The 26,176-nt window shown below is 44.2% G+C and overlaps 2 protein-coding genes across 9 annotated transcripts in view; one reads left to right on the top strand and one right to left on the bottom strand.

Moving 5' to 3' along the window:
* Window positions 1–2,458: 2,458 nt before the first annotated feature.
* On the top strand, window positions 2,459–14,030 carry HDHD2 (haloacid dehalogenase like hydrolase domain containing 2; the record flags this gene model as incomplete). Its single annotated transcript, XM_037372886.1, has 5 exons — window positions 2,459–2,678; window positions 5,120–5,204; window positions 10,236–10,452; window positions 10,812–10,875; window positions 11,870–14,030. Coding segments are annotated over 5 exons (690 nt in total), but the record flags the coding sequence as incomplete, so codon positions are not given.
* An 883-nt stretch (window positions 14,031–14,913) lies between these two features.
* KATNAL2 (katanin catalytic subunit A1 like 2) overlaps window positions 14,914–26,176 on the bottom strand; it is a 30,483-nt gene continuing 19,220 nt past the window's right edge. For all 8 annotated transcript variants that reach the window (XM_037372877.1, XM_037372883.1, XM_037372881.1 and 5 more), the window contains 5 exons: window positions 25,921–26,012; window positions 23,943–24,053; window positions 17,561–17,723; window positions 15,435–15,537; window positions 14,914–15,111 (listed from right to left, as the gene is read on the bottom strand). In XM_037372877.1, coding sequence (XP_037228774.1) covers window positions 14,972–15,111; window positions 15,435–15,537; window positions 17,561–17,723; window positions 23,943–24,053; window positions 25,921–26,012 — 609 coding nt within the window. In that variant the 3' untranslated portion in view covers window positions 14,914–14,971. The remainder of the gene's footprint in view (window positions 15,112–15,434; window positions 15,538–17,560; window positions 17,724–23,942; window positions 24,054–25,920; window positions 26,013–26,176) is intronic.

The following is a 26,176-nucleotide window of genomic DNA, read 5'->3' as shown; positions in this document are numbered from 1 at the left end:
CAGGGATCTTTGTATTGTATTACGATGCCATTTTCCTGGAGAAGACATCTTGCAATGGATGAAAAAAACCACAAAGTGACACGTGCTATCATGGTGAGTGAGGGAAGACACCTGAGGATGCTGGGGCAGTAAGAATTAATCAGGAGAGAGAAATAGAGTTGAATTATGGATGAGAAGTTTATACTGGAGTTGTACTAGCTGCTTGGATTTTTATAGAGTTAGACTTGCTCAGATGAAAAGTTCACAGAGGCGTTAGGAAACTGCATTTCTTTTCACAAATAATTCTGTGGACATAATTATCTCCTAAGTTGTCACATTGCAAAGAAGTAAAAACTGCTAAAGCATTGGGTACTTTCGTTCATTACCCTTTCATTTGCTGGACCTTGTCTGCCTGGTGTTTAATGCTGCTGGGAGAATTCGTGCCAGGTGAGAGCCAGCATTCTCAAAAATCCATATATGTTTTATATAGAAGTGGTGATATGGTCAAGAAGAGCTCAGTACCTGTCCTGTCTGCTGCTCACCTCCAAACCCCCAGACAGTAGGCTGGACAGAAGAAATGGCTTCTGTAGAATCGGAAGACAAACTGTTTTGTGAAGCTGATGATTCTTCTTTGTCTTCTGCTTCTGCATGATTCTTACTGCACTGTGCTCGCGCAGGCCCTATGCTGGCTTTGGGAAGGGACAGGGTTAGAGAAGGGGTAAGGTACAGAGAGAGTCTGGTGCTGTTTGCCAGCTTCAGCCTGCTGTCAGAGGTATGGAGAGCAGGTGTCATTTCACCGTGAAGGACAGCAGGGTCTTTTTGCTTGGATGTTTGAAAAAAATACTTTCTGACTCTTTCCTGCCAATCCATGTCATTGCCCTTCCTGAAGAGAAGCTGGAATGATTGGTGTGCAGCTTGCTTAGGGAACAAATGGATAGATTCCATTTTTAGGGTTACTTCTCAGTATTGAGGTCCATAAGAAAAATAAATAAATTAATTTTTATTTTATTAGCAACTAGGGGTCTTTCTTACCAGTTCATGTTTGTGAAGGAGCAGTGTATCTGACAAAGAAGAGAAAGAAGTGGCAGGTGCAAGCAAGTCTCTAGCGTTGACCAACTTTATTCTGATGTTCTCCATGCAGACCTGATGCCAGTGTTTGTTTCTATAGCAACAAACAGAGAAAGTGATGGTGGGGGAATAATTAAAGGGAATGCTGTTGAAATTGTCACTTAAAATTATTTGATTGTTTGGTAGCATGTATTGTCAGTGTAGGGCAATAATGTGGTTTTATGTGATCTTGGTGTTCCTCAGTAAAGAGAGAAATGGCTGCAAAAGCTGGCATAAAATCACCACAAAGGTAACACAGGCTCCTAGAGTGTCCTGCATCTCTGAATGAGCCACAGCTGCTGTGAAATTCACCTGGCATGGGGAGTCCAGTATATTAGTTTAGCAACAAGGTTCTTTTGTTTGTTTATTTTGGTTGAGGATGCTGTTGATTCAGAATACAGGGCTGGTTTATTTATTGTTTAGTTTGAATTAAAACGCTTTTCAGACTAGCTGTTGTTGTTGATCATAGATGGTTGGTTGACAAGAAGCTCAACATGACCCAGCAGTGTGCACTCACAGCCCAGAAAACCAGCTGGGTATCTTGGGCTGCATCAAAGGCAGCATGGCCAGCAGGGTGAGGGAGGGGATTCTCCCTCTCTGCTCTGCTCTGGTGAGACTCCCCCTGCAGTGCTGTGTCCGGCTCTGCAGCCCCCAGTGTAAGAAGGACATAGACCTGTTGGAGTGAGTCCAGAGGAGACCACAAATATGATGAGAGGCTGGAGCACCTCTGCTGTGAGAGCTGGGGTGGTTCAGCCTGGAGAAGAGAAGGCTCCAGGGAGATCTTAGAGCACCTTCCAGTGCCTAAAGGGGCCGACAGGGAAGCTGGAGAGGGGCTCTGTACCAGGGCCTGTAGCGAGGGGACAAGGGGGAAAGGCTTTGCACTGAGAGAGGGGAGATCTAGATCAGCTGTAAGGAAGAAATTGTTCCCCGTGAGGGTGGGAGGCGCCGGCAGAGGCTGCCCGGGGCAGCTGTGGGTGCCCTGTCCCCGGCAGTGCCCACGGCCAGGCAGGGGGTGGGACTGGGTGGGCTTTAAGGTCCCAACACAAACCATTCTGTGACTCTGTAATAGATTTGTTTGCTACTACTGTGAAGATGGAGTTTGGAATTGCCATTTTCTTCCACACTTTTCCCAGTAGAAGCAAAACAGGGGAGACTTGGTCTTTTTCTGGTAGCTGTAATTCTTGCCATCTGTTTCACATCACCCTCCAGTCCAGAGAAGTTACCAGCCTGATGGTTCTTGTGTAGCACTGGTACTCTGGGATGTATGCAGTCTTTTCTTCTGCAGCCTTTAGACAAACGGTCCTTTTCCAGTCCCAAAGAGGCATACAGGTGTGTAAACAGAAGCATGTTGTGACCAATTTGCCTTTGCTCTTCATCCATCAGGCTGCGCAGCGCTCCGGTTACCATTCGATTTGTGACGAACACAACAAAGGAGTGCAAGAGAGACCTGCTGGACAGGCTGACGAAACTGGGATTTGACATTGCAGAAAATGAGATCTTCACGTCTCTGACAGCAGCCAGAAATCTTCTGGAGCAAAAGCACGTGAGGCCTCTCCTGCTGGTGGACGATAGGGCCCTGCCTGATTTCACAGGTGAGGTGGTCAGAAAACACCATGGGGGAAGTAACAGAGCAACTAAGGAAACATGGTGCTTGGTTTTTTAGAATGACAGTCTATGTATATACTGCTCGTCGTGATGAAGCCTGAAATGTGGAACTCTCCGGTGTTGTAAAGGTGCTTTCTTCTTTTTAAATTAACATTAAACAGTCTGAAGTCATAGCTTCTTGAGAAGTACTGGAAATGGCAGTCACAGCCTTCAGATAGTCAGGAATTCTGGTAAAACTCAATGCTTTTTATTAACTCCCAGTGTGAAAAAAAGTAATAGTTACCACTAGATCATCTAGATCATTGGTGATTTAGTGCATCTACCAGTGCTGATTTGTTTTATAGCAAGGATCTGTCAATTTGTTGAAAATCTGAGGTTTCCCTCAGCTATTGCACAGAGGTTTTGCTTATAAAGAGATGAAAAGCCAGTGTGCAGGCACATGCAGAAGGCTAATTTTTCTCTTAATAGATTATTATTAAATGTAAAAAATTCCAAGTAGTTATTGTTACTTATCTTGTATTAAAGATCTAGGTCTCACTCCATGTACTTTGATAATTGATGGCAGAAGGTTCATCACCCTGTCTTCTCTAGATTGTCATCTCTAAAGACCTGGTTAAAAACTTGCTTTACGGTCAGATGTTCCCATTTCCCTCCCTCAACAAGGAGGGGAGCAGAAGATCCAAGTTAGACACATCTAACTTGGACGTGTCTGGCAGGTGTCTGTTAGTCCTTGATCTAATCACATTGTTGTTTTGAGTAGTGGAGATACCCACTTTGTTAACATACTCGAGGTCAAAAACTATATATTGTGTGTTCAGTCTTTTCTTTAAAGTCAAGGCAGCAAAATCGTGGATGGCTTACCACTGCTCCCTGCCCCTTGCCTTATGAACTGAAATCCTTATGGCAGTGTAATTTAAGTGGGTTCTAATCTTGCTAGGAGCTAGACATTTCCAGTTAAATTTTGGTGCCGTAGTCTAGTCAGTAGTCTTTAGAAAGGTCAGTGTTTGGGAGAAAAGCCTCTGTGGGCTCTGAGAGCAATGAAACCTGATAGTCTGTTCTACTGAACATTGTATCCGGAGAGATAAACCCCCAGCAATATTCTGTATTTGTGTTCTTGGGAAGGCTTACTTGGGTCAGAAACATCAGCTATTTCACTAGAGGTATTTAAATCAGTTTAATCTCCATGTATTTGGGATCTTTCCATCAGTTTTACAGTAGCTGAAGCTAATTTTGTGAAAGATGGCAAAGGGAGAGAGGTATCAGTGGAGCACACTGCTGGCATTATCTGCATTGCTTGGGTCTGGAATGGATTGTTTTGTTCCTTTTTGCTACAAGCAGTTTGGCTCACATTCAGTGCTGCTCTTGAAACATTTAAGTACAACGGAGAATGCTTTAAATTTCTGTTAATGGCTGCTATTGAACTATTCTTGGCTAATCTCTACGAACTTGGTCACAGATGGATGAATGTAATCTGTTCTTGGTTAAAGGACCCAGATGCTTTTGGGTGGTGTCACAAATCCACGTGGCACCTCTGAGTGTACATTTTGCTGCCTGAGCTAACTGAAGGACAGGCAGCAGGGGACATCAGCCAGCAGGCTGCAGTGACACTCTGGAGACCCAGGAGCACTAGTTGTCCTAGTAAAGGTGTAGAGGATATGCTGTGCAAAGGCAGAACAAAAACCTCAGCAAGCACAGGATACAGCTGATAACTTCACCCATCATAAATTAAATTCTCTGCTACTCCTGTTTCTCCTGTAGATGCTACTGCTTCCACTGCTGGTTCAGTTCAGAGGTGGCACTGCCATGTAAAAACAGACATGGTCCTCTGGAGCAGTGTGGGACAAAGGAGGTACAAGCTATTCTTATGGGGTGTCACAGCTTCTCGGTCACGCTGCAATACCATCTTTGCCATCATAACCAGACTGCTATGTAAAACAACAGTCAGGCTTTATACCCTACATGGAGTTTTCGGTGACTAGAGGGAATAGAAAAAATTGATGGAATGCACCAGGCTTCCAGCTTTACTGTCTTACAAAGCAGATAAATATATGTAGAAAGAGATTGTCAGGTAACAGAGATTCTGAGATAGTTTCTCAGATTAAAAAAATCATTCTGTTAGAAAAGTTATTTGTGCGGTCTACTGTATTTCCATGGAGGCAGTGAGAGAATCACTGTTCAACAGTTGCTGTTAGGACTATCCAGCTGCAGAATTGTGTTCAGCATGAAGGATGGCAGGGTCTGGATAGATTGACAACTTTTCCGCAGATGCTTTCCTCATTTCTAAAAGACTTAAAACTAGTCTATGTGATGTGGCTGTGTCAGAAAATGCTCATTTTTGCTGTAAGGTGAAAAATTGCACTTGTTGACTGCGTACTGCTAAATATGAATAAAATTCTGTTTGCTCAGAGTCATGGTTTGATTTTTCCAGAGATAATCACGGATGACCCCAATGCAGTCGTGGTAGGACTGGCTCCTGAGCACTTTCACTACGAGATGATGAACAGAGCGTTTCGGTAAGTCAGCCTCTCCTCGTGGCTTTTTGAATGGTGGCTGTCTTGTGCTGAACTTTGTAGCTCTACACTTGCAAGGAAATCCTTCTTGTATGGGAAGAAGAACGTTGTAACAATATAACCGTTACGTAGCATGATTATGATGTCTTCCTCAGTGTCTGACAGAGAGACACTAACTGTGGTGGATTTGGGACCTTAACCATGAACCTCAGGTAGTCCAGCCCTGTTTTTTATAGCTTTCAGTCTGTAAATAAGTTATACAAGTACAGTCACAGTTGTCATTGAGGTGAAGAAGTTAGCAATGCTTCAAGGAGAAATACACAAACCCAAGGATGTTGGGAAGTATTTGGGAGCTGGTTCAAACCTCAGTCTTCGATGCTGAAATATTATAGGGAAGGAAATCCGGTACTCAGGGCGGATTATTCCTTATCTACTTAATGCAGGACTTCTAGCAATTTCTTCTGAAGCATTTTGTGTTCAGGTGTGGCCAGCACAATATCCTGGGCTAGATGAACTATGGATCTGATCTGGTCTTATTTCTAAAGCTCTTTGTTTTGTGTGTTGATTAAGGGGTAAATCAGATAAAATTTATCTGTCACTGTACAGGAGCCAAGATACAATAATATATGCGGAGATGCATAGTTACGTGTCCTTCTCTCTAGCTCAGCACAGCACTCTTGATTTTTAACTTGAAAAAAACTTTTCACTTCAAAGAATTGAACATGAACTTGTCGGTGAATTTAGCTCTGGTGATGTGCCTCTTGTCTGTTGTGAAATGCACAGAGAAGGGTTGTCTGAGCATGCCCCTTACCCAGCACCCCAGCAGAGCCCGCTGTGCCTCTGTTTCATTTTGCTGGGAGCATTCTGAACTTGCTGTACTTCGCAGTGGTTTAAGCCAGGTGATTAGCCTCGCCTTGTAATGGAGGAGGAGCACCCACCTGCACAGCCTGTCCCAGCTGTGGGGTGCTAACCCCTGCGAGCAGCTGGTAACCAACTTTAGTGTCTCAGAGCTAAAGAGGACATCCTGTAACACCCTGGGTGACTCCCTGCTGTGCTGCAATACGGTAAGTGCAGTAAGTGTGGTGAGTCCTTTTCACTCTTTGCTCTCGGGATGATGACTATCACACAAGTTGTCACCATGGAATTTGAAAAAAATCTTATCTCAAGCACCTTAATCCGTCTTTCTAACTACTAAATCCAACGAGGGAGTGTTGAGACGGAGGGAAGACACAGTCGCTCAATATGAGTGATCAGCAGACTTCGTTTATTGTCCCTTACAGTCACCTTTTATGCCTTGTTATAATTAGCTCATACATATTACAAAAGTTAAGCTCATTATTGGTTAGTTGCCTAAATACCAAGCCCGCCCCTAGTTTCTCTTCTGTAGTTATCTGTTCCCACCTGCAACATTCTTTTCCCACCGAAATCTTCCTGTTATTGTGTAACAAGAACAGCCAAAGACAGTGTATTTTTGCTTTACTTCAGATAAGCTGAGAGCGATGTGCATTTTTGTCCAGCCAGCTGGACTATGTCTATGAGACCTTTTTCAGCTAGCCAGTTATCCACAAGGGAGTATCAATTACTGCTCACCAGTATCATACGGAGGCACACTGGAGTAGGAAGCCAGTGCTGGCCTTATCTGCTTGCCAGTTCAATGTCATAAGAACATGTATTGACCCAAAGTGACTGACTGTCTGCCTCATTAGTGCATGTTGCCAGTAGCATTGATTTTAGAGTTTTACAGCGCACTCATGAGTGGACTCAATTTCACAACAGCGTGGACTTAACCCATAATATATTCCAGTGCTTACATCATTTTTTAGATTGATACTTCTGTCGTGACTGTATTAGCTGTTGAATAATAGTCATTAGCTGCTTCAGGCTGCAGGCTGGGACACTCAAAACAAGAAACCTTCATCACCTTCAGGGTCCATGAGGGCTCCAGGCTTCTGCAGGCCAGCATATGCAGGAGAGCCTGCAGAACTGGCCCTGTGGAGGTAGGCAAGGTTGTCCCAGGCTGGGTTTGGGCTTTTTGCGTTAAACACTGGCTCGGGTGTTGGAAGGAAGGTGCTGAAGGACAAATCCAGTCCCCTGCAGTGGGCACAACATGGCTTTGCTGCACAAGAGAGACATTCATGGGGTAGCATGGAGTGCATGCTGCGTGAGCATGCTATATCCAGAGCCGTCTGGGTGGTGTGGCTGCTGGGTGTTGAGCAAGGCCAAGTTCTTCAGCTCACCTTGGCTTGTGCAGCTGCTTGGCTGACTTGTCTGCCTGGGGGAAGATTTCATCCTCTGTGAGTCTGTCCTGGGTTTGCCCGGTGTTTTCCTGTTCCTGTGTTTCAGGCTGGGCAGAAGCCCTGATGGGCTCTGTCTGATCGTTAACATCTCACTGAGTTGTTCTGTTTTTTTCCCCCCGGTCCTCTATTGAGGGGAGATGGTTTTGCTGGTATCAGTTTTGTTTGGTCTAATGGAAATACTAACTACTGACCACACTTTCTTCTTGAGCCTTGTGCCATGTCTGTATTCCTTGTCCTTTACTGCTCAGATAATTAAGTCACTTGGGATTTGCATTGCTTGTAGCAAAACTTTAAGGTGAATCTGATTAAATGCACGTTTCTGCAGTGCCAGTACCCATATCTGACCTGGTAACTTGGGTTCCTGAAGGAGAGAAGAGGTGCTTGTAAGGCATCATCCATTTTTCCCCTAGTAGTGCTTAAAATAGGACAGTTGAACTGTGCCCTAGAAGTGTTTTTTCCTCTCCCCTGACTGTGAAGAGCCCAGGCTGACTTAATTACCTGGTAGGCAGCTACTTGGTTGATGTCCAGCATTAGGTTAGGTAAATCTAACCCAATAGGAGTCCCAAAATGAGATGCACAGAGTAAGGCCATTCTTTAGGCACCATTTGAAATGACAGAGGCTGAATTTCTCTTTTTTGCACATGGGATTTTGGTGCCACGTTTAAAGCACTCTCTCAGGTGAGATCTTTCCTGCAAATTGCTGAGTGTGAGTCATCGTGGTGCTGCTGTCACATTATTTTTTTCTGTATCGTAGAGGCATCCTCCTATCGTGAGCATATCTGCCTGCTCACAGATACACGTGCCAGTTTGAGCTTGCTTTGGAACACATTGATTCAATACACATGTTTTGGAATAATTAAGTGAAATGAAATACTATTATTTATGTACTGCTTAGTGCCTGGGCTGCTCTGCAGGCGTGTGGGAAGGAGCAGACATCCTCCAAGGTGTGTGTAGCTCACCTAAGCCAGCCTCTTTGAGCAGAGCTCCAGAAAGGCAGTGAAGGGGCAGTGCAGGATTTTGTTTTTCTTAAAGGCTTTTCTTTTTTTTTGTCAGTCAGGTGTGGTTAAGGGGGAAAGAAATCCTCCTTTCTGTCCTGAAGATAATGGCCAATGTTTCTCCTCTGTCCCCCAGCATTGCTAGTGACATTCCTGCCTGTTGCGATAAAGAGTGGAGTTGCCGGCAGTACCTGAAGAAGGTGCTGTAAAGTCAAATGGGAAGCGTTTGGCAGCTGTAACCTCAGTTTTTACAGATACTGTCTGGGAGGCTTTTCTTGTGCTGAAACTTGAGGCTGGGGAGGACTGCAGTGACCTTGCTGTGCTTGGTAGTTAGTACCAGGAGGATTCCTCCAGCGCAGCAGCTACACAGGTTTCCCTTTGCTGGTGCACAGGTAGCTGCTGTGTCTGCTGGAAGGAAAACGTACTGGACAGGTAATGGAAATGGAAATGGAAGAATCAAAGATTAGGTCCAGGTTCTGTGAAAGCAAGCCCTCTTAAACTCCAGTTACTACTTTGCTGTCGTGGGTCCACTGTTCAGGTGCGGCATGTGCTAACAAGAGGGGCTCCCTGCCACGAGGGTTTTACAAAGCAGGTGTTAGACAAGAGCCCTCAAGCAAACATGACTCGACACTGTAGTGAGGCTAAGGAGGCACCGACTGAGGTTGGTGGAGCAGCAGCAGTTTCTTAGTTACATCTTCCCTTACCTTTGTCCACCCACCCCAGCCAGTCCCATGTTCTGTGCAGGTTTTGCACAGGTAGGTGAGGTGGCAGGCAGAGATGCTGTCTGTGGAGCCCCGAGGAGGGTGCACACTGGTGTCCCCGAGCAGAAGTGGGCATGTGGAAGGTGGCAGGATCTCAGCTGTTGGCAGGGAGCAGCTCCCCAGTGCTGCACTCGCTTCCTGAGCTTCCAGGTGCTGTGCCCAGCCAAGACCCTCCTGTAATGCCGCCATACTGTGCATTGTGACCCTTCTGTTGTACTCGGAACTGTTGGGAATCTGGTGACTTGTTGCTTTGAACTACCTTCCAGCCGGAATTTTTGGTTTGAGCAAGGAGCTCGCATCCAGCTTTCTTTCTAAAAGACTCAGTACTGTTAACTGGGGAATTCTGTGGGATGTGAACGCGCTATCTTTGTGCTTTTTTAATGCAACTTATTGTAATTCCTGTGACATGAAAATACAAAGTTAAGGTAAAATGATTTATGCTGTACCTGGCACTTCCCTGAACACCCACCTCTGCTGTAAATATGCAGCTGTTTGGTTGTTCCCGGCGATACCACCAGCCCCAAGAGCTGCCGGGCTGCAGATTGCCTGGCAGCACCAGCCCGAAAGCACTGCTGTGTTCTCTGTCCAGGCAGGGAGATTAAGGCTGCAGCCGTCAAACTGCTACCTCCAGCCACTACCTGTGGTTAATGTATTTTAAAATAATATTTGTGTGGGGAAATCATACGGGGTCTAACGTTGGGATGTTTGCCTTAGTGAAAGGTGAGGCTGCTTAGAGTAATGGACCTAATTGCATGAGAGATTTAGACAGGATTCAAAAATAGTTATCGTATTCTTTATTTGGGGGATTTGTTTTATTAACTGCTTCTGGGGAAAACAAAGCTTCAGGAAAGTCAGTGTGAGTTTTGTCATCAACTGAAATGAAAGCCAGTTGAGGTCTTCAGCTGCAGATATTGTTTGTTTAATATTATTCCTGTACTTTCTTCAGTACAGTTTTTGTACTCTTTTTCATTCATTCCTTAGGCTGATTTTGGACGGGGCTCCTCTTATAGCTATACATAAAGCCAGATACTTCAAGAAAAAAGATGGCTTGGCTCTGGGACCTGGACCTTTTGTAGCTGGGCTGGAATATGCGACAGACACCAAAGCAACAGTGGTGGGGAAACCAGAGAAAACCTTCTTTCTAGAAGCTTTGCGGGGAACTGACTGTGCCCCAGAGGAGGCCATCATGATTGGTGATGTATGTGGGGATCAAATACCTTATTACCTTAATGAAGCGCTCACCTGTGCGCAGTGCCTCCCAGGTGCTGTGAACTATCTTTCTAAAAGTGCTGGGATATTAAACGGGGTGAAACTGAACCATCAAAACTTGCAGGATTTAATGTAGGGGTTAGTTCTCTTACTTGAGTCACTATTTATCAGGCAAAAAGCACATAAATCATTCCTGTGACAGTTTGTCTAATTGGTAGCTAAAAGATTTATCTCCGTGTAGCTGCTTTTAAGTGGCTGCTTAGGGGTGTGCAAAGCAGAGAATGTTATGAAAAACTTGTTAACCAGTGGTGTCTGTGACTACTAACCAGCTGATCTGTTCTGTCCCAGGACTGCAGGGATGATGTTGGTGGTGCCCAGAACGCTGGCATGCGTGGGATTTTGGTGAGGACCGGTAAGTACTAGATGGATCGGTCGTATCAGGAGACAGCGGTGCATTCCATGGTCTCACCCCAGGGTACGGGCAGACTCCGTGCCCCAAAGCGAAGGAATGCTCTGAGCCTTGGGTCCAGCCCTGCTGCTCTGTAGAGGCCTGCCATTCGCAGCACCCAGCGACTGCTGGGAGACCCCCAGTCCATCACCCCCTTCATTTTGGGGTGGCAGTAGATTGTGATTAAGTCAGGATAGGGCATTATATGTAATGTTTGAACAACAGGGCTAGAGCACAGACCCCATGCTGCTAGCAGGATCATGTGAAGTAATAGATGGGGGTGGCTGATCTTGTAGCTGTGAAATTTTTGCTTTAATGACTCCAAAATCCTGAACGCTAATCAGAGAGAACTGTTACTGTGACATCTTTGATTGCCAAAATCGGTCATAGCCATGGAACCTCTGATTGTTCAGGAACTCTGGTGACATTCTCTAGTAATTATGCTGGTTTTTTAATTATAAAAGTAATTTTACTTCAGATAATACCTGTCAGTCCTGAAGGTTCCATTTTTATCAGTGTTACTGATGGTACCATGGACTGGGTTAAGGGCTTTCTGAGGTGGCAGCTGCTCGTGCCACACAGTCCATGATGTTGGAAAGGAAAGCAATCAATCCTACTCTTCCTCATAAAAGCCAGAAAGGAAGATGATAACTTTATTATTTCAAGAATCTACCGCATGAATATCTGGTTAGTCAGTGAAAGAACAGTGCCAGTACAGCAGAGTGAAACCAGTGCATAAATAACACCAATTCTGAGCAGGAGCCGGCCCTGGAAAAATCTTCAGTGTAAGGCTCAGTGTTTAGGGAATGTTGTGGGATGTTTGTTGCAGGAGAACCTCCGATGGGCAATTCCTCCTACCGTGGTAGTTGTTACTGATCTGAGGTGGCTGTAGTTTTCAGGGAAGAAAAGGATACTCAAAGCAGCTTAGTAACTGCATCATTTTGTTAATCTGTTACAGGTAAATACCGACCAGCAGATGAAGAAAAAATCAGTCCGGCTCCTTACTTAACCTGTGAGAATTTCCCGGAGGCAGTGGAACACATCCTAGAGCATCTGCTATAAGAAAGGGAATAGTTAGTTTGAAAAAACATGTTTCACATAATTTTCTTCACTCTTGCTTCAAAAATTACAGTCACAGGATCAATGCATGCATTGCATCAGAAACCTAGCCGTGAGCTCGAAAGGATCAGTGTGGGCCCCGGAACGGTTGTCACAAAGCACCTTTCCCATAGTAGTTACGCGAGGATGTGGTGAGGGACCACGGATACCCTGCAGGTGAGGCAGAAAGGCCACAACCAGCACAGCTGCTTTCCTGAATAACATAGGGAGCATGGCAGAGAGTTCTGTAGTTCTGTTTATTTTCAGTTGTCAAGAAAGAGCTGATGAAAAGCCCTGTCTGGAAGGTGTCGTGTTCTTTTGCTGAATAAGCTAAACTGAAAAAACACACTGGAAATACTCAAGTAAATAAACCTCAAAGACTAATAGAACCTTAGTCACCTTTGTAATGATTTCACTTGAGGATGTCTCTACTCTAAAGGTAGAGATTATGCACATTTAGAAGTGACTTTTAAATTAAAATAGCACCATCCTTTAATATTAACTACTGTTGGTATCGTTCCTCGCATTAGAGCAGATCCTGGGTTTTGTTTTTCAATTTTTACATAAAATTAAAACTGTCAGCATTTTACAGATGTTTTAATTAGATGCTGTTATTAAAAAGAATGATAGAGAAACAAAAATCGGGTATCAAAAGCCTTAGAGGCTGTGAATTTTTGAAATTAGACTTCAGTGGGGTCCTATTAATGCTACAGTTGCAAAATTTCACTGTTGTTGCGAGGGTTTTTTTCTTTTTAATGTTACGGGAAAAGTCCTTCACAAGCCATGGGGACAGATTCCAGGTTTTACACAGTTGGTTAGCAGAGCTGCAAAATGAAATTGAGTTCTGTAGTATGCAATGCTTTTCCTGTGTGCTAAACCCCTGGTACGAACCAACCTTGTAACGATGGTCAATCGCTTTTCTGGTCCGTTGGCAAACTGTAACAATCAAAGTCCCTTACGGTGCTCCTGAGTGTTAAATTATTAGATTGTATTTATACATTACTGGAGTACTAACCTTATTGAAAATACGCTTTTGTGGTAATGAACCATGCTTATTCTTGTCAGGAGAGCTTCCTGTTGATTTTTCTTGACACGGTTGTTCCAAAACCAAGGGTTTTTCACCCAGCGTGCAAAAGCCAGTCAACACAGGCAGTCAAGATACTTGTTAGTTTCAAGTCTGTGCAGAGATGGGTGCTAGGTGGTAAATCCACAAAGCTATCACAGTTTTTCCTGGTTTTAGGAGCTCTGTATACAGTTAAACAAACAAGGAATGTAGCTGTTGTACCTTGGCTCTAACTCTTTACAATATTATATACAATACGCATGCTCCAGAGGTTGGGGGGAGCTACTTTTTCCTATTATGTTATAATGAGGATAGGTTACTTTTGGGTAGTGTGTCTCAGCAATTGGTGGATCTGCAAGTATTTTTCTTACCCTAGTTCCACAAAACTGACTCTTCGGGGCCCGTAGCTGTGTTCTGTCTGTATTCTGTAAGCTTTATCGGTTCCTTGGATTATTTCACATTCCTCCTTTAGCAGTTTGTCATCAACATGAAAGAGTATCTGCAGTTGCGCTCGCGAGGAGGTTACCTACATTCAGATTTAATCTCCATCAGAGGGAGAATGTGTGAATGGAATAGACTTGGAAACACAAGAAACAAACTCCCCAGGAACAAAACCTCCCTTTAGATGCTCTTTGTGTGCCTTCATGAAGCGTAACTTACAGTTTGGAATGAATTCACACATCTAGCATTCACGCCGATGGTTCTGAACCTGCGTCGGTTTCTGCTTGGAGTAGGTAAGGGAGGTCTTTAGCCCATAGTCAGTCAGGCTGAGGAGGTGAGAGATCCATAAGCAGAATCCTGTGAAGATGTTTCCCATAAAGACCTCTGATGGTGTGACTGACACTGGAACAAAAAGAGGCTGTCGGTGCCTTAGAGGCCCCGGAGCATGCTGGAAGGCACACAAGACCACGGTACGTAGAAAAGCAGCTGCAGAGAAGCCCACACAAGGAAAACCACAGAGAATTGCAGAAAGGGTAACGTGTCTTGCCAAGCAAGAGGGACGGTATGAGGCAGCAACAAGTCACAGCCTGAAAAAAATTACTTAATAGAATTTCTGATTAAGAGATTGCAGGACACGTGGCAGTCCTGACTGCTTACTTGGCCATGTTTGTAAGCAGAGAAATCATCAAGTTGGCCAGTATTTACCACGGCACTGCAAAGATTTGCTTTTTGCATTTTATGGCCAGCTGCAAACCAATGTGTAACCACTACTCCACTTTCCAGTTCAGTTAACTGAAATCAGCTGATTTTCTACAATGTCTCCCAAGTTCTTCTAATTCCTTGCCTCTTCTAGTTTGGAAATACCCCAACCGGACTGCAGAGTAATCACATCGAGGCTTTGATCTCAGCTGAAAATGATGACAAACTAACCAAATTTCCAAGGCACTGCTAAGGTCCTGAATTTCACTGAAAGCCGTCACGTTCTGTTACAAAGGGTGCAGGTCTCTGCTGGAAAAGCTGTGCTGACTGTGGTGCTCTAGTGAGTCTCGGAAAGGGGGAATTACACTCATCATCTAACTGTTCTTGAGCTTTCTGCTCCAGTTCTACCCCAAACCTGTAAACAACTGTCATGAATAAAGACTGAGAAGCAATCAATGTTTTAAGTCTTTATACATAAAATCAAGGCTGGAGCCTTCTACATAGCCACTGCTATTACATTAATTCTATGAAGAATTTTTTTTTGAATGGTCATTGAAAATGGTTAATAAAAAGTAAATCCACACACACCCCCAGCCCACCGTTAAATTCTGAAGTAAAGATTTCCCCCTGTCATTTGTCACTGTGTACAGTCTTCCCTGGAAAAAACAACTTCCTTCCGCCTTATCATTCGATGCTTTGGCGGCAAGGCAAAACTCAAAGTCTTGAAAGTTTTCAGGTTTTTTTTTTTTTTTCTTCTTTTTAAACTGACTCAAATTCTCTCTGCCAAGCTGTGTACTTCTGGCTTAGATTCTTCACTGATGGCTTGGTGTGGGTGATTACATCCAGGAAATCTGCTGTTGTGATCGTGTCTAACTGGATCATGGGTAAGTTACTGCTACCTAAAGAGAAGAGAATTTATTAAATACTGTTGTTATCAAAAGACATTTATGTCCTTGTCTAATGCAGCACTTAATGTATGGAAACAAGAAGAATAAATCTAGTGAGACAATGAAAAATTTGTGCATAGAGCACAGGTGCTTTAAAAAAAGCCCAATTTTCAGAAGCGTGAGCTTAAGTAAATGTTTAAGTTTAGGAGTGTAGTTTAAAACTTTTCTAAGCAGATAACAGAGCTCCACCTGCTGGGGTTGAATTTATAATTTCTAGAGTTACACCAGCAGAGCAGCATTTCCCAGACTGGATTCTCAACTCAGAGTTGTGGTACCTGGCTGATGGTTTTCAAGAGCATCAAAAATTTTCCTCACTGGTCTCATGGCTGCTTCCTTGCACACGAGTTTTATGTCTGAGCCGGAGTACCCATCTGTTTCCTGTGACAGGAGCAAAGGATACATTACAGCTTACAGCCTTACACATCGGACAGGAATGGCATTTACAAGCATACACATGTTATAGATCTAAAATATTTGTAAAGACTTTCTGTCTGAAATATGTATAAGCATACACACACGTTTTCGTTTTTATGTGTACCCTCTCCTCAACATTATGTTGCTTATTCTTCTACTGAATGCCCACGGTACCTTGTAGGAGCAAGGAGAATACCGGGCATTCTTTCTGAAGGGCAATTTTCTGCAGGTCAAACCAAACCTGCCTTTTAGGCAGTGTGGGTTGGGTGGGTGAGCAGACAAGTGAGGCGGATTGAGAACTGGCTGGATGGCAGAGCTCAGAGGGTTGTGATCAGCAGCACAGAGTCTCACTGGAGGCTTGAAGCTCCTGGTGTTCCCCCAGGGTCAGTCAACTCGTCCATCCGTGGCCTGGGTGAGGGGACAGACGTACCCTCGGCAAGGCTGCTGGTGCTACAAGGCCGGGAGGAGCGGCTGACAGCCCAGGAGGCTGCGCTGCCGTTCGGCCAGACCTGGGCGGGCTGGAGAGTTGGGCAGAGGAACCTCATGAAGTTCCATAAGGGCAAGTGAAGGGTCCTGCCCCGGGGGAGGGACAGCCCCAGGCACCAGCACGGGCTGGGGCTGAGCTGGGGGGCAGCTCTGCAGAGAAGGGCCTGGGGGTGCTGGGGGACACCAGCAGCGTGACCTGGTGGCCAAGGGGCCACTGGGATCCTGGGGTGCACGAGGAGGAGCGTGGCCAGCAGGTCGAGGGAGGGGATCCTGCCCCTCTGCTCTGCCCTGGTGAGGCACATCCAGAGTGCTGTGTCCAGTGCTGGGCTGCCCAGTTCCAGAGACAGGGAACTGCTGGAGAGGGGCCAGTGATGGCTACCAAGATGATGAGGGGACTGGAGCATCCCCCTGATGAGGAAAGGCTGAGGGAGCTGGGGCTGTTCAGCCTGGAGAGGAGAGGGCTGAGAGGGGACCTCGTCAGTGCATACAAATACCTTCGGGGCGGGTGCCAGGAGGACGGGGCCAGGCTCTTTTCAATGGTGCCCAGCGACAGGGCAAGGGGCAACGGGCACAAACTGCAGCACAGGCAGTTCCGTCTGAACGTGAGGGAAAACTTCTTCACCTCAAGGGTGACAGAGCACTGGCACAGCTGCCCAGAGAGGCTGTGGGGTCTCCTGCTCTGGAGACATTCAAAACCCACCTGGACACGACTGAGCAACCTGCTGTAGGTGAACCTGCTCTAGCGGGGGGGTTGGACTAGATCGTCTCCAGAGGGCCCTTCCCACCCTGACCATTCTGGGATTCTTGTCTGTCCCAGCTTTCCTGTTAATAAAATAACTGTATTTCCTTGATAACATTTAGGAAAAAAAATCTGAGCATTATTGTCTCTGCAAACAGACTGTTGCAAAACAAACAGTAACAGGGGCCAGCGGGGTAAGCTGTAAGATATTTTCAAAGAATTTAGGATATGACAGAGGGCTAAAGGAAGAAAGCCTGGCTATCTGGTGAAATCTCTTCACTGTCTAAAGGCTCTCTTCTCCCACAGCAGTGGAGCTGTGACAAACCTTCCCTACACAATTAACTGTTCATTACCCTGATGAATTGGAAGTGCTCCCAGCTTGGTGAGAAGAGCAATAAAAATACACTGTTGCTGGAATTCTCCCTGTATTTAAGGATGAAAAGCTGGCCCAGCAGAGAGGATGAGAACCATTTTGGAGAGCTGTGTGAAACCAGTGATTTCCACGGCCAGGTACATGCCTGTGAAATGCTCAGCCCCGTGTCTCGCTGGTCTCCCTGAGCCTCAAACAGAGCTGAGGTCTTTTCCCCAGCTCTGTACGTCACAATTGCTGTATACAGAGGTGCTATCCCAACCTGCTGCTTCTCAAACCTCTTCTGTCACAACATAATCACACGACTGTGGGTGATGTATGTCACCCTTGCTTAAGGTTCCCACCCAAAAAGACCTCAAGCAGGCACGGTCCCTGCTGCAGTGCTGTCTCACCTGGCCCAGCAAGCTGTAGTCCAGGTCAGTTCTCAGCTCCACTCCTCCACTGTTGCTCAGAGGGGGCAGCCAGTGCTGGATCATCACCCGTCGTGCCTCTTTACTAGGAAGGTCAACCAAAATCCTCTTCTCCAACCGCCGCAGCATGGCAGAATCTAACTCCCTGCAAGCAAAGGAGGAGAGGAATCATCTCAGTGTGTCTCATTGTGGAGACGTGGCTTTGATAGCCATCTCCTCACTGCAGGGACTGACATTTTTCAACCCCATTTGTAACTGTGTCAACCTAATTTTGGAAAGGAAAAAAAAAAAAAAAAAGAAAAAAAGGAAAAAAAAGTGTTAATTATCCAGAATATTCCTGTTCAGTATGTTAGTGATATGCTGCCTTGTGACAATGAGGCTTAACAATAACAAACAGAAGCTGTAGTTATCTTCCCTGGCTCTGGTACTCACCTGCAGCATGTCTCATCAGTCACAACCTCTCCCTTTCTCCTTTTGCTATTAAGGAAACACTACAAATTGTCTGTCTGGGGCACTGTCAGGACTAATTAATTGCTACTTCGTAAGGGATGCTTACTAGGTATAAAATACAGACTGAAGGTCTTGGATGCGAGGGCCATGTTTATGGTGGAACAAGATGATTCTGAGACTGCTCCTGCAATAATTATAAATAATACAGCCGCAGAGGAAAATATCTTTATAAAAAGGATCACAAAAGTAATTTTGTTCCTTTCTCAATGCATTTCATCACCACCTAGAAACAGCCCTTCTTGCCAGCGCCACAGATTCTATCAAGTGTCAGGAGTCCTGCTACGCCCGGCACGCCAGCTCCTCTCAGACACACATCCAAACGGTTCATTTTAATCTAGTTTTTTTTCCCCTAAGTGCTTTTCAGTTGTTTGCATCTAACAGTAACACAACCAAAGAACTGAATACAAATTCCTACTCCAGTTCATCCCTTGTCACTTGTGTCATGGGAATGGTCTACAGGTTTCCCAGTCATCCAGAAATTTTCAAGAAGAAACAGCTGCTACAAAATACTTACTCACAAGTCTCCAGTGCCTTCCAGGAGCTGCTCTGAGCTATTACCCTTCCAAGTGCTGTACCAATCTTTCACTACAGGTCCCGTTCAGTCACAGACTTCTTATTTCAGTTTAAAATATAATTCAGTCCTCATACCTGCTGAGAAACTCTCAACAAGGGGAAAAGCACTTCAATGTGTCTTGTGCAGATCGAGAAACAGGAGCCCAAAGCACCATTTCCACCCTTGTTGTGGCTGAGCAGAGGGAGCCAGCTGTTGGAGGGCTGTGCCTGTACATACACTTAAATAAACCTGCCTCTACCTTTCCTGATTTCCTGGGTGAAATCTTTTTGCCAGCAAAGTCAACATTCAAGCAATGTTTCTTGTATGAAGCTCCTCTTTAATTTACAGGGAGCTCAAAGCCAGCTCAAGATGGATCTGTAGCACACCAACAGAGCTTATTTCTGTCACCTTTGGTGACTTGTCCTTGTTTTTTAATAGCAAATGTTTTCTACTGGTATAGCACATGACAAAGCAGACCAAAAATGGGCTCCCAAATCCCCATATAGGTGCCTGCCTAGGTTTTCCACAGACCTCAGCACACCTGGCTCTCAGCTCGTGGGAGCAGAAGCGTCCCTCTCCCCAGAAAGGACCTCTCGGTTTGGACGAGCTTGTTCCACGTGCACTGAGCCAAGGGCAATGAAAGCAAAGATTAGAAAACCAGATCAGTAGGAACTGGGAGCACAACAGGAATTCAGACAGTTCCATCCCAGTACTTCCAATCAAGACCTCAGAGTAAACACCAGAGTTTGCTAATTGATGGCTGTTGAAGATGCTGCCCATCACCTCTCACACAGGGTCCCACCCAGAAAAGACAAAGAACCACATTAGTCCCCACTCTCCTTCCAAATTTATTTTTCAGCTCAAGTTCACCTCAAAATTGCTTTGCTTGGCTGGAAATAATTACTTACTGGCTGACAAACCCCTTGGCTGTTATTTACCCACGTTACCATACTCTGTGTTAACAGGGCAAAAGTTCTCAAGGCTTAGAGGTGCTGGTGCAGCTACTCTAAACCATGCTTGCAGGCAAAGGACAACCACAGCCAGAGTCTCTGCAAATACCCTAAAAAACCTCTAAATGATGGCATCTTTCATCACTCCTGCTTCAGAGCACGTCTGGGGTGTCCCCCAAGACCACAGTTCCATGAGCTCCCTAGCCATGCCCTGTAAATTAAGCCCACTGATACAGAGAAGTTGCTCTATTTATCCAGAAAGGCTACAGTGACCCTGCCTGTTGGCTGAACAGGAAGATAAAGACATAATATTTTTGTTATCTTAAGTGTTTAGGTTGTTTGCTAAATTATTTTGTTAGTGATCAAATGCAAGGTTAAGTGACATTAACCAGAACAGAATAATAAGCACTGAGCCAACTAAAATATTCTCAGAAACAATAGCCGATAAAAGTATTAAAATGCTCATGAAAAGATACACAAAGCTGTACCGGACCTATAAAAGCCGGTGACTTTTCAGACCTTCCCCAGGCTGACATCAGGAGGCATCACGCCGTGTTATCGCTCTCCAATTTCATGAAGCTAAACAAGACAAACACCTATTTTCATTTCCAGAAGGGAGAAGGGTAACAAACACATTTTAGGTGGAAATTAAGAGACCTCAACAACTCCAGAGGTGAACGCAGAAACAGCAACAAGGGCTGAGTGGTCTGTAATTAATCCCTGCCTAGTGCAATCATCACCACAGCGCTCTAGAGGGAAAGGCACTAAAAACGAGTGAGCTGTTCGTCCTTCCTACCTCCCGTCCTCCTGTGCAGGTGGCCTGGGCAGAGCCCCCACAAACTGAGGGCTTGTTCTCACTCCACTTTTCCTCCTGCTCCTCTTAAGGATTCCCCACACCATCCCCCGCACTCCACCATACACAGGTGCACTGCTGAGGGTGAAGGAAAGGGCTCACTGTGGGGTAGCCCCAGATCTGATTTGGGTTTCACAGCCCACCTCTGCTTGAATCCATCTTGGCCATGTGCTCACAGCTCCACCAGGACTCAGCTCAACTATCAGCCTGCACCAAAGCTTCACTCACCCTGAGGGTGGGGAGGGAGAAGAAAGAAGCACTGCAATGGAAGTTGAATTAAATGCACTAATACATTAGGAAATATTCACTACGTGATTACGGACCACTTTATTTCTTCACTAATGAGGCCTTCATTTTATTTAATTACATTGAATCATTTCAACAAGGAGTTTGTCAATAGAAAGCACCTTGCTGATGAGTAGCAGGAAGCGGGGCTGGGCAGCAAGCACTGGCTGAAGAGGAAGATCAATAGCTGCAGTGCAGCTTAGAACAGCGTAAAGAGCTTTGTTTAGGCTTCTTTTCATTCATCTAAAAGCAGATTGGTACTAATTTTTTCCATGATCAATAAATACCCAAGTTAAACAAATCTCTTGAAATCCAGCTTAAGATCAAATGTTTGCAAGAACACAGGGCTGTGCTGTGAAGCCACAACCTCGGAACAGACCTCGGAGCCACAAACTCCACCGACCTCTCTGGAAGCAGATACTCCCACATCCCTTGAGGCTGTAAGCTTCAATGATGATGTAAGATGCCCCTGGCTTTCACTAGCTCTCCATCCCCTTAAAACACCTTTCTAAGCATACACTCAGCCACATCTTAAAGCAGATTCTCTGTGGTAGTCACAGCTCTGCCAGACAACCCAGTCATTACACTCATAGGTTGGATTTGCTTAAGAGAGAGAAAAATCCAACCTGACCACAAGCAACGTTCACAAAATCCAAAGGGAAATTTCTAAGCTCTCAGGTATAAAACTTTCAAAAGTCAGAGCTGGCTCCTCACAGCATCTCAGCTGCCACCCTCATACCAACACAGATTGCCAGCTTTTTGTGGGAGCAGTTCCACCAGAATAGAAATCTTGTGATTTTGGATCTATCTCAAAAAAAGCTGTGTCATTTCTGATGTTTCAAAGAAGCAGTTTTGCAGAAATTAGCACTTCAGAATTGCAAAATGATCCAAAATCAAACACGTAAAACACTTAAAACTGTGTTCTGTAATTTTTTCATGACTTTCCAGAAAGAGTTTATCAACTGCAAAAGGCAGACACATGCAGGAACCTCTTTCTGCAGAAGCGGAGAGAGGTCAGCCTCATGCTTACATTAACACATCTCCCAGATCCAGCCCCAGCTACACTCTGACCTTCAGGTCAGTTGCCACCTCTGAACTCTTCCTCAGTGAGTTTCAAATACCCAATTTTTCCTTTCAAACCAGTAGTGTGAGAGTAGAAAGACATGGATACTCTAAAGACATGTGACCTTTTTCAATAGTGCCATGCTGCAGCATTGTATGTGAAGCTTAGCTACTCACAGGATAACGTAAGAGACCACGGAAAGCTGCAATGCACTGCTCAGAGTTTCTAAAAGGGTGATGACGCTACAATAACAAACATTTATAGTGTATTACTAACAAACCCTAAAGAGACAAATGGATTATTAATGTACTACTTCTCTTTCAAACTTAACTGTTCACCCACAGCTATTTATTTTTCAGTATTTTCTTACACAACTGGAACATAATTAAATCAAATTCTGCTGAGTTCCTTTCATGTAGATACTGCAACACAAAATATGGAGGATTTTGTACTGATTTAAATTCATGAGTTTGTCCAAGACACAAATCCCCCAAATGAACACACAGACTGCTACTATGGCTATAAAAGCCAGTGATGGCTTTGTGTTCATGCTGTTGGGCCAGGGCAGGAACTAGCCTCACTTGTACATCTAATTTCTACATAATTTTTAGGTGCCCACACTGCCATTCTTCTAGTTGAAGAGCCTGGAAGCTCTGGGCAGGCCCTAGAGGGAGGCAGATGAAAGCCTCTGCATCCCCGTTGCCACTTTGGCACCTGAATTTCAGCAGGTAAAGAGGTCTGCCTGGTGGCTCTCAGAGGCATCATTCCTTGACTGTATGGGAAACACAAGGTTCTGAATTAGGAAAAAAACCCATAGTCTTTTACAGACTCCTAGCTTCACCATCCCTACATATGAGAAGGCAGCAAGCCCACTTGGGTCTGCCTGCTTTTAGGGGCATGGATGTCAAGACCGACCTCAGCGCTACGATGATCAGCAGGCTGCAAACACATTAGACATTCAGACTGTCTGCCCCCCCAGCAGACACCTTGTATTTCTCTGCTTCACGTACACTTCAGGAAAAGGAAGAAAAAAACCCAACCCTTCTTATGCCTAACTCATCTTTTTTGCAGACATCTGCATCCAAGACTGTCCCTCACCAAACAGTTTCCACAGTTTACTTTGTTCCCCTCTCTGCCTTCAACACACATATTTCTCTGTAGGAAAATACGATTTTCCACAGAAGATTTCACGGATTGGTAGCCCAGGGACAGGGGGAATCTCAGGGCAGGCAGAAATCCACAGACTAGTTCCAGACCTGTGAAAACTAACTTTAAACAAACCTGTCACCAATATGCTTCAATTCTCTGTACAGGTGTTGGCTTCTACCCTGGAAAACGATTAGTGAGCTACAAATCAGAGTGTTAAAAATTGCTGTGCTTAATCAACAGCCATCGTTTTCCCCATGTAGTGCTTGCAATCATTTGATAATGTTTTGTACAAAAGAAAAAGATATATGATGCTAGTTCAAATGAATGATCAAGCCAGATCAACAGGCTGGCTCTGACAGCAGCCATAGGAGAAGCTATTCAAGGACAGCAGGTGAGCTGGCCTTTTTCTGCTGTCGCTGGACTCCCCCAAGCATCCACAGTTGTTACACTACAAATGGCACCTCCCTCCCTCATCATCTCCTGTCCGTCTTGTCCTCAGTACATGTCCTGCCCATTTTGAGAACAACAATGATGAACTGCCCTAGTTCCAATCTTAAACCGCTTATTCTCCTATTCTAAATTGTGTTAAAGAAACTGAAGAACCTTGCCCCTCAACTTTTCAAAGTCACATTTGACACCAATATAATCCAGCATTCCTATTTATGGAGTATCCTTCTAAGCACTAGATGTTTTAAGCACCTTACAGTTCCAGGCTGAAACCCTTCTTAGCTTAAACATAGTAAATAACTTACCTAGAAAGTCAAATACTCCATTTTAAATATTAGCAGCTGTAAGACCAGCATATGTTGACTTTATTATGGATTATTCTCATGTGACACAAATAGCAAGAATTGTAGAGTTTAAAAGTAAAAGCTCCAAATTAATCTTTAAATGCTTTAACCAAATATCAAGGCTTTTTCTGCAAAAGTCTAAATAAAATCTTTATCTGTGCTTAGAAGCTCATGCAAATGTATTCAAAATGTACTCTCTGGATCTCTTACCATGGCAGATTGGAAGCTGCTAAAACAAACACAAGATCATCAGATCGGGCCAAGCCATCCATCTGCACCAGTAATTCTGTTTTCATCCGCCGACTTCCTTCATGTTCACCACTACCAAGATTCAGAGAAATAGTATTTGCTCAGTGCATTAAAGTAATCATCTTTATTTATACAGTGTCATTCACAGCAATTGAGCCCTTGTCAGTTTTGCCCCAATTCAAAGCATGATTAAGCTCCATTAGCTAACATCTAAGCATTAAAATCAAGCTTTCTAATGATTACTTAAATGGACCCTTTTCAGTGCATTAAAGTGAAGAGAATTTACTGAATCCAAAGAAAATGCTTATTTTTATTTCTTCTTCATATTAATCTCCACACAATGTTGACGTTTACTGGAAAACAGATAAGGCTTTGATTGATTGAACTATATAAGAGAATTTTTATAATGTGATAGTTGCCATTAAATAACTAACACACCTACCTATTCAGTGCAACTACTGGCATTTTTCTGTGAGTGAATGTTAAGTGGGCACTAGAAGACACACCTACTACTGAATTCGGTATTTTGCAACACATTCTATAAAAAGCAAACAGAAAAATATGCCATATTGAAATGAATTTAAAAATGGGGCAGAGACCATACAGACAGGATCCTTCCTCAAAAAGAGAAGAGGAACGTAAGCAAAGTGCTAAGAATTCTGGCCCTGATCCAGGTAACCAATCTTGCAGGAAACCAGTTTAAACTCTTGGTCCCAGATATGGAGTTCTTAGAAACTCCTGGATCAAACTCAGAGCCTTAGATGGTAAGAGCTACAATTCAGGTTTAATTTAATGACTTATTTCTGTAAAGACATCCACAGTCTTTATTTAATATTTAATAAATAAGTGCCAAGTCATTATTTAATAAAGATAAGTAAAAATAACTACAAAACCGTAGATAAAAATCCTTATTAAAATATATAACCCAGTGACGGTAATGAGAGCATGTAGAAGTATATGTGAAGACAAAATTTGGCCCATAATTTATAACTATTAACTGACAATTACTACAAGTCGTATCTTTATGATATGACATATTCTATTTATAAATCTTTGTGAGCATATAATTTACAGTACATAAAATCCACTGTAATGGGCTTCTAATGGTTATAACAATGTTTTTGTATTTCTCCTGCTTCTTTCCCTTCCCTAACCTTTTCAATCTGTTTTAAATTATGAACTGTCAACACCATGGAAGACAATAATAACATCCTCCCATTCCTGTATCTGGGAGTCCTGACAATGCCACCAAAATCTGTCCATTGATGAAAATGCCATTCCACACTGCACACTCCACCTTACCCTGCTGCGCCTAAGCCTGTCACAAAATCAGCTGCTTCTTAATCACCTCTAACAAGTCATCTGTTGTTCCCCCACGCTACCATGATTTCCATTTCAAATTCCTTATTTTGAAGTGCAGCACCACTGGTTATACACTCTTGCACCTCCCTCCTTCTCACAATTTCGCTGGACCCATAGTCCCTTGCTAACCTTCACACAGCCTGTCTTTCATGCTTGCTTCTCTACTGATCTCATCTACTGTGAGTGAAACCACCGCTATGTCTCACTTTTTAAATCCCCACAGCGCATGCAATGCTTCCACGAAGCAGTACTTTCAGAGGTGATAGGCACTCTGGCAATAACACACTGTGAGGCTCCTAAAGTTTACAACAGAGCAAAAGAATTGCTTAACAAAATGTCAAGAAATGTCAAAGTACTTATAATGTCTACAAAAATCTAAAAGACAAGTATTTCAGGGGCCCAATCATGATCCTGTTAGAGTAGCCCCAGGCTTTAGCTCAGCTAAGATTTGTTTCTAACAGGCACACTCTATGAATAAACGTTGGTCAGCACCTGAACACACACACACTTAAAAAAAATGCAGTAAAAGGGGGACAAATATTCTCCTAAAGCCATAGGAAGTGGTCTCATCGGTTACCCAGAAGCAGTGCCTCTTTGACTCATAACTGACTCCAGCTCATCCAAGAAAATTGTGGAAGGAGCATGGTACCGGGCAAGCTCAAATAACACCTGTTTAGAGAGAAGTAAATGTGAAAGAAAAGATAAACTAACACAAAAAGGCATTAAGGGCCAAATGGCACAGAAGTTAAATAACAGCACCCACATTCCAAACTTCTAGGACAAAAAGGAGTATCTGCTGGGAAAAAGCTCTGGGTAGGCTGGGGGTTCCTGAA

This window comes from Falco rusticolus, chromosome Z, assembly GCF_015220075.1.
Source record: "Falco rusticolus isolate bFalRus1 chromosome Z, bFalRus1.pri, whole genome shotgun sequence".
Lineage (NCBI taxonomy): Eukaryota > Metazoa > Chordata > Aves > Falconiformes > Falconidae > Falco > Falco rusticolus.
This window is presented reverse-complemented; position numbering and strand designations above follow the sequence as displayed.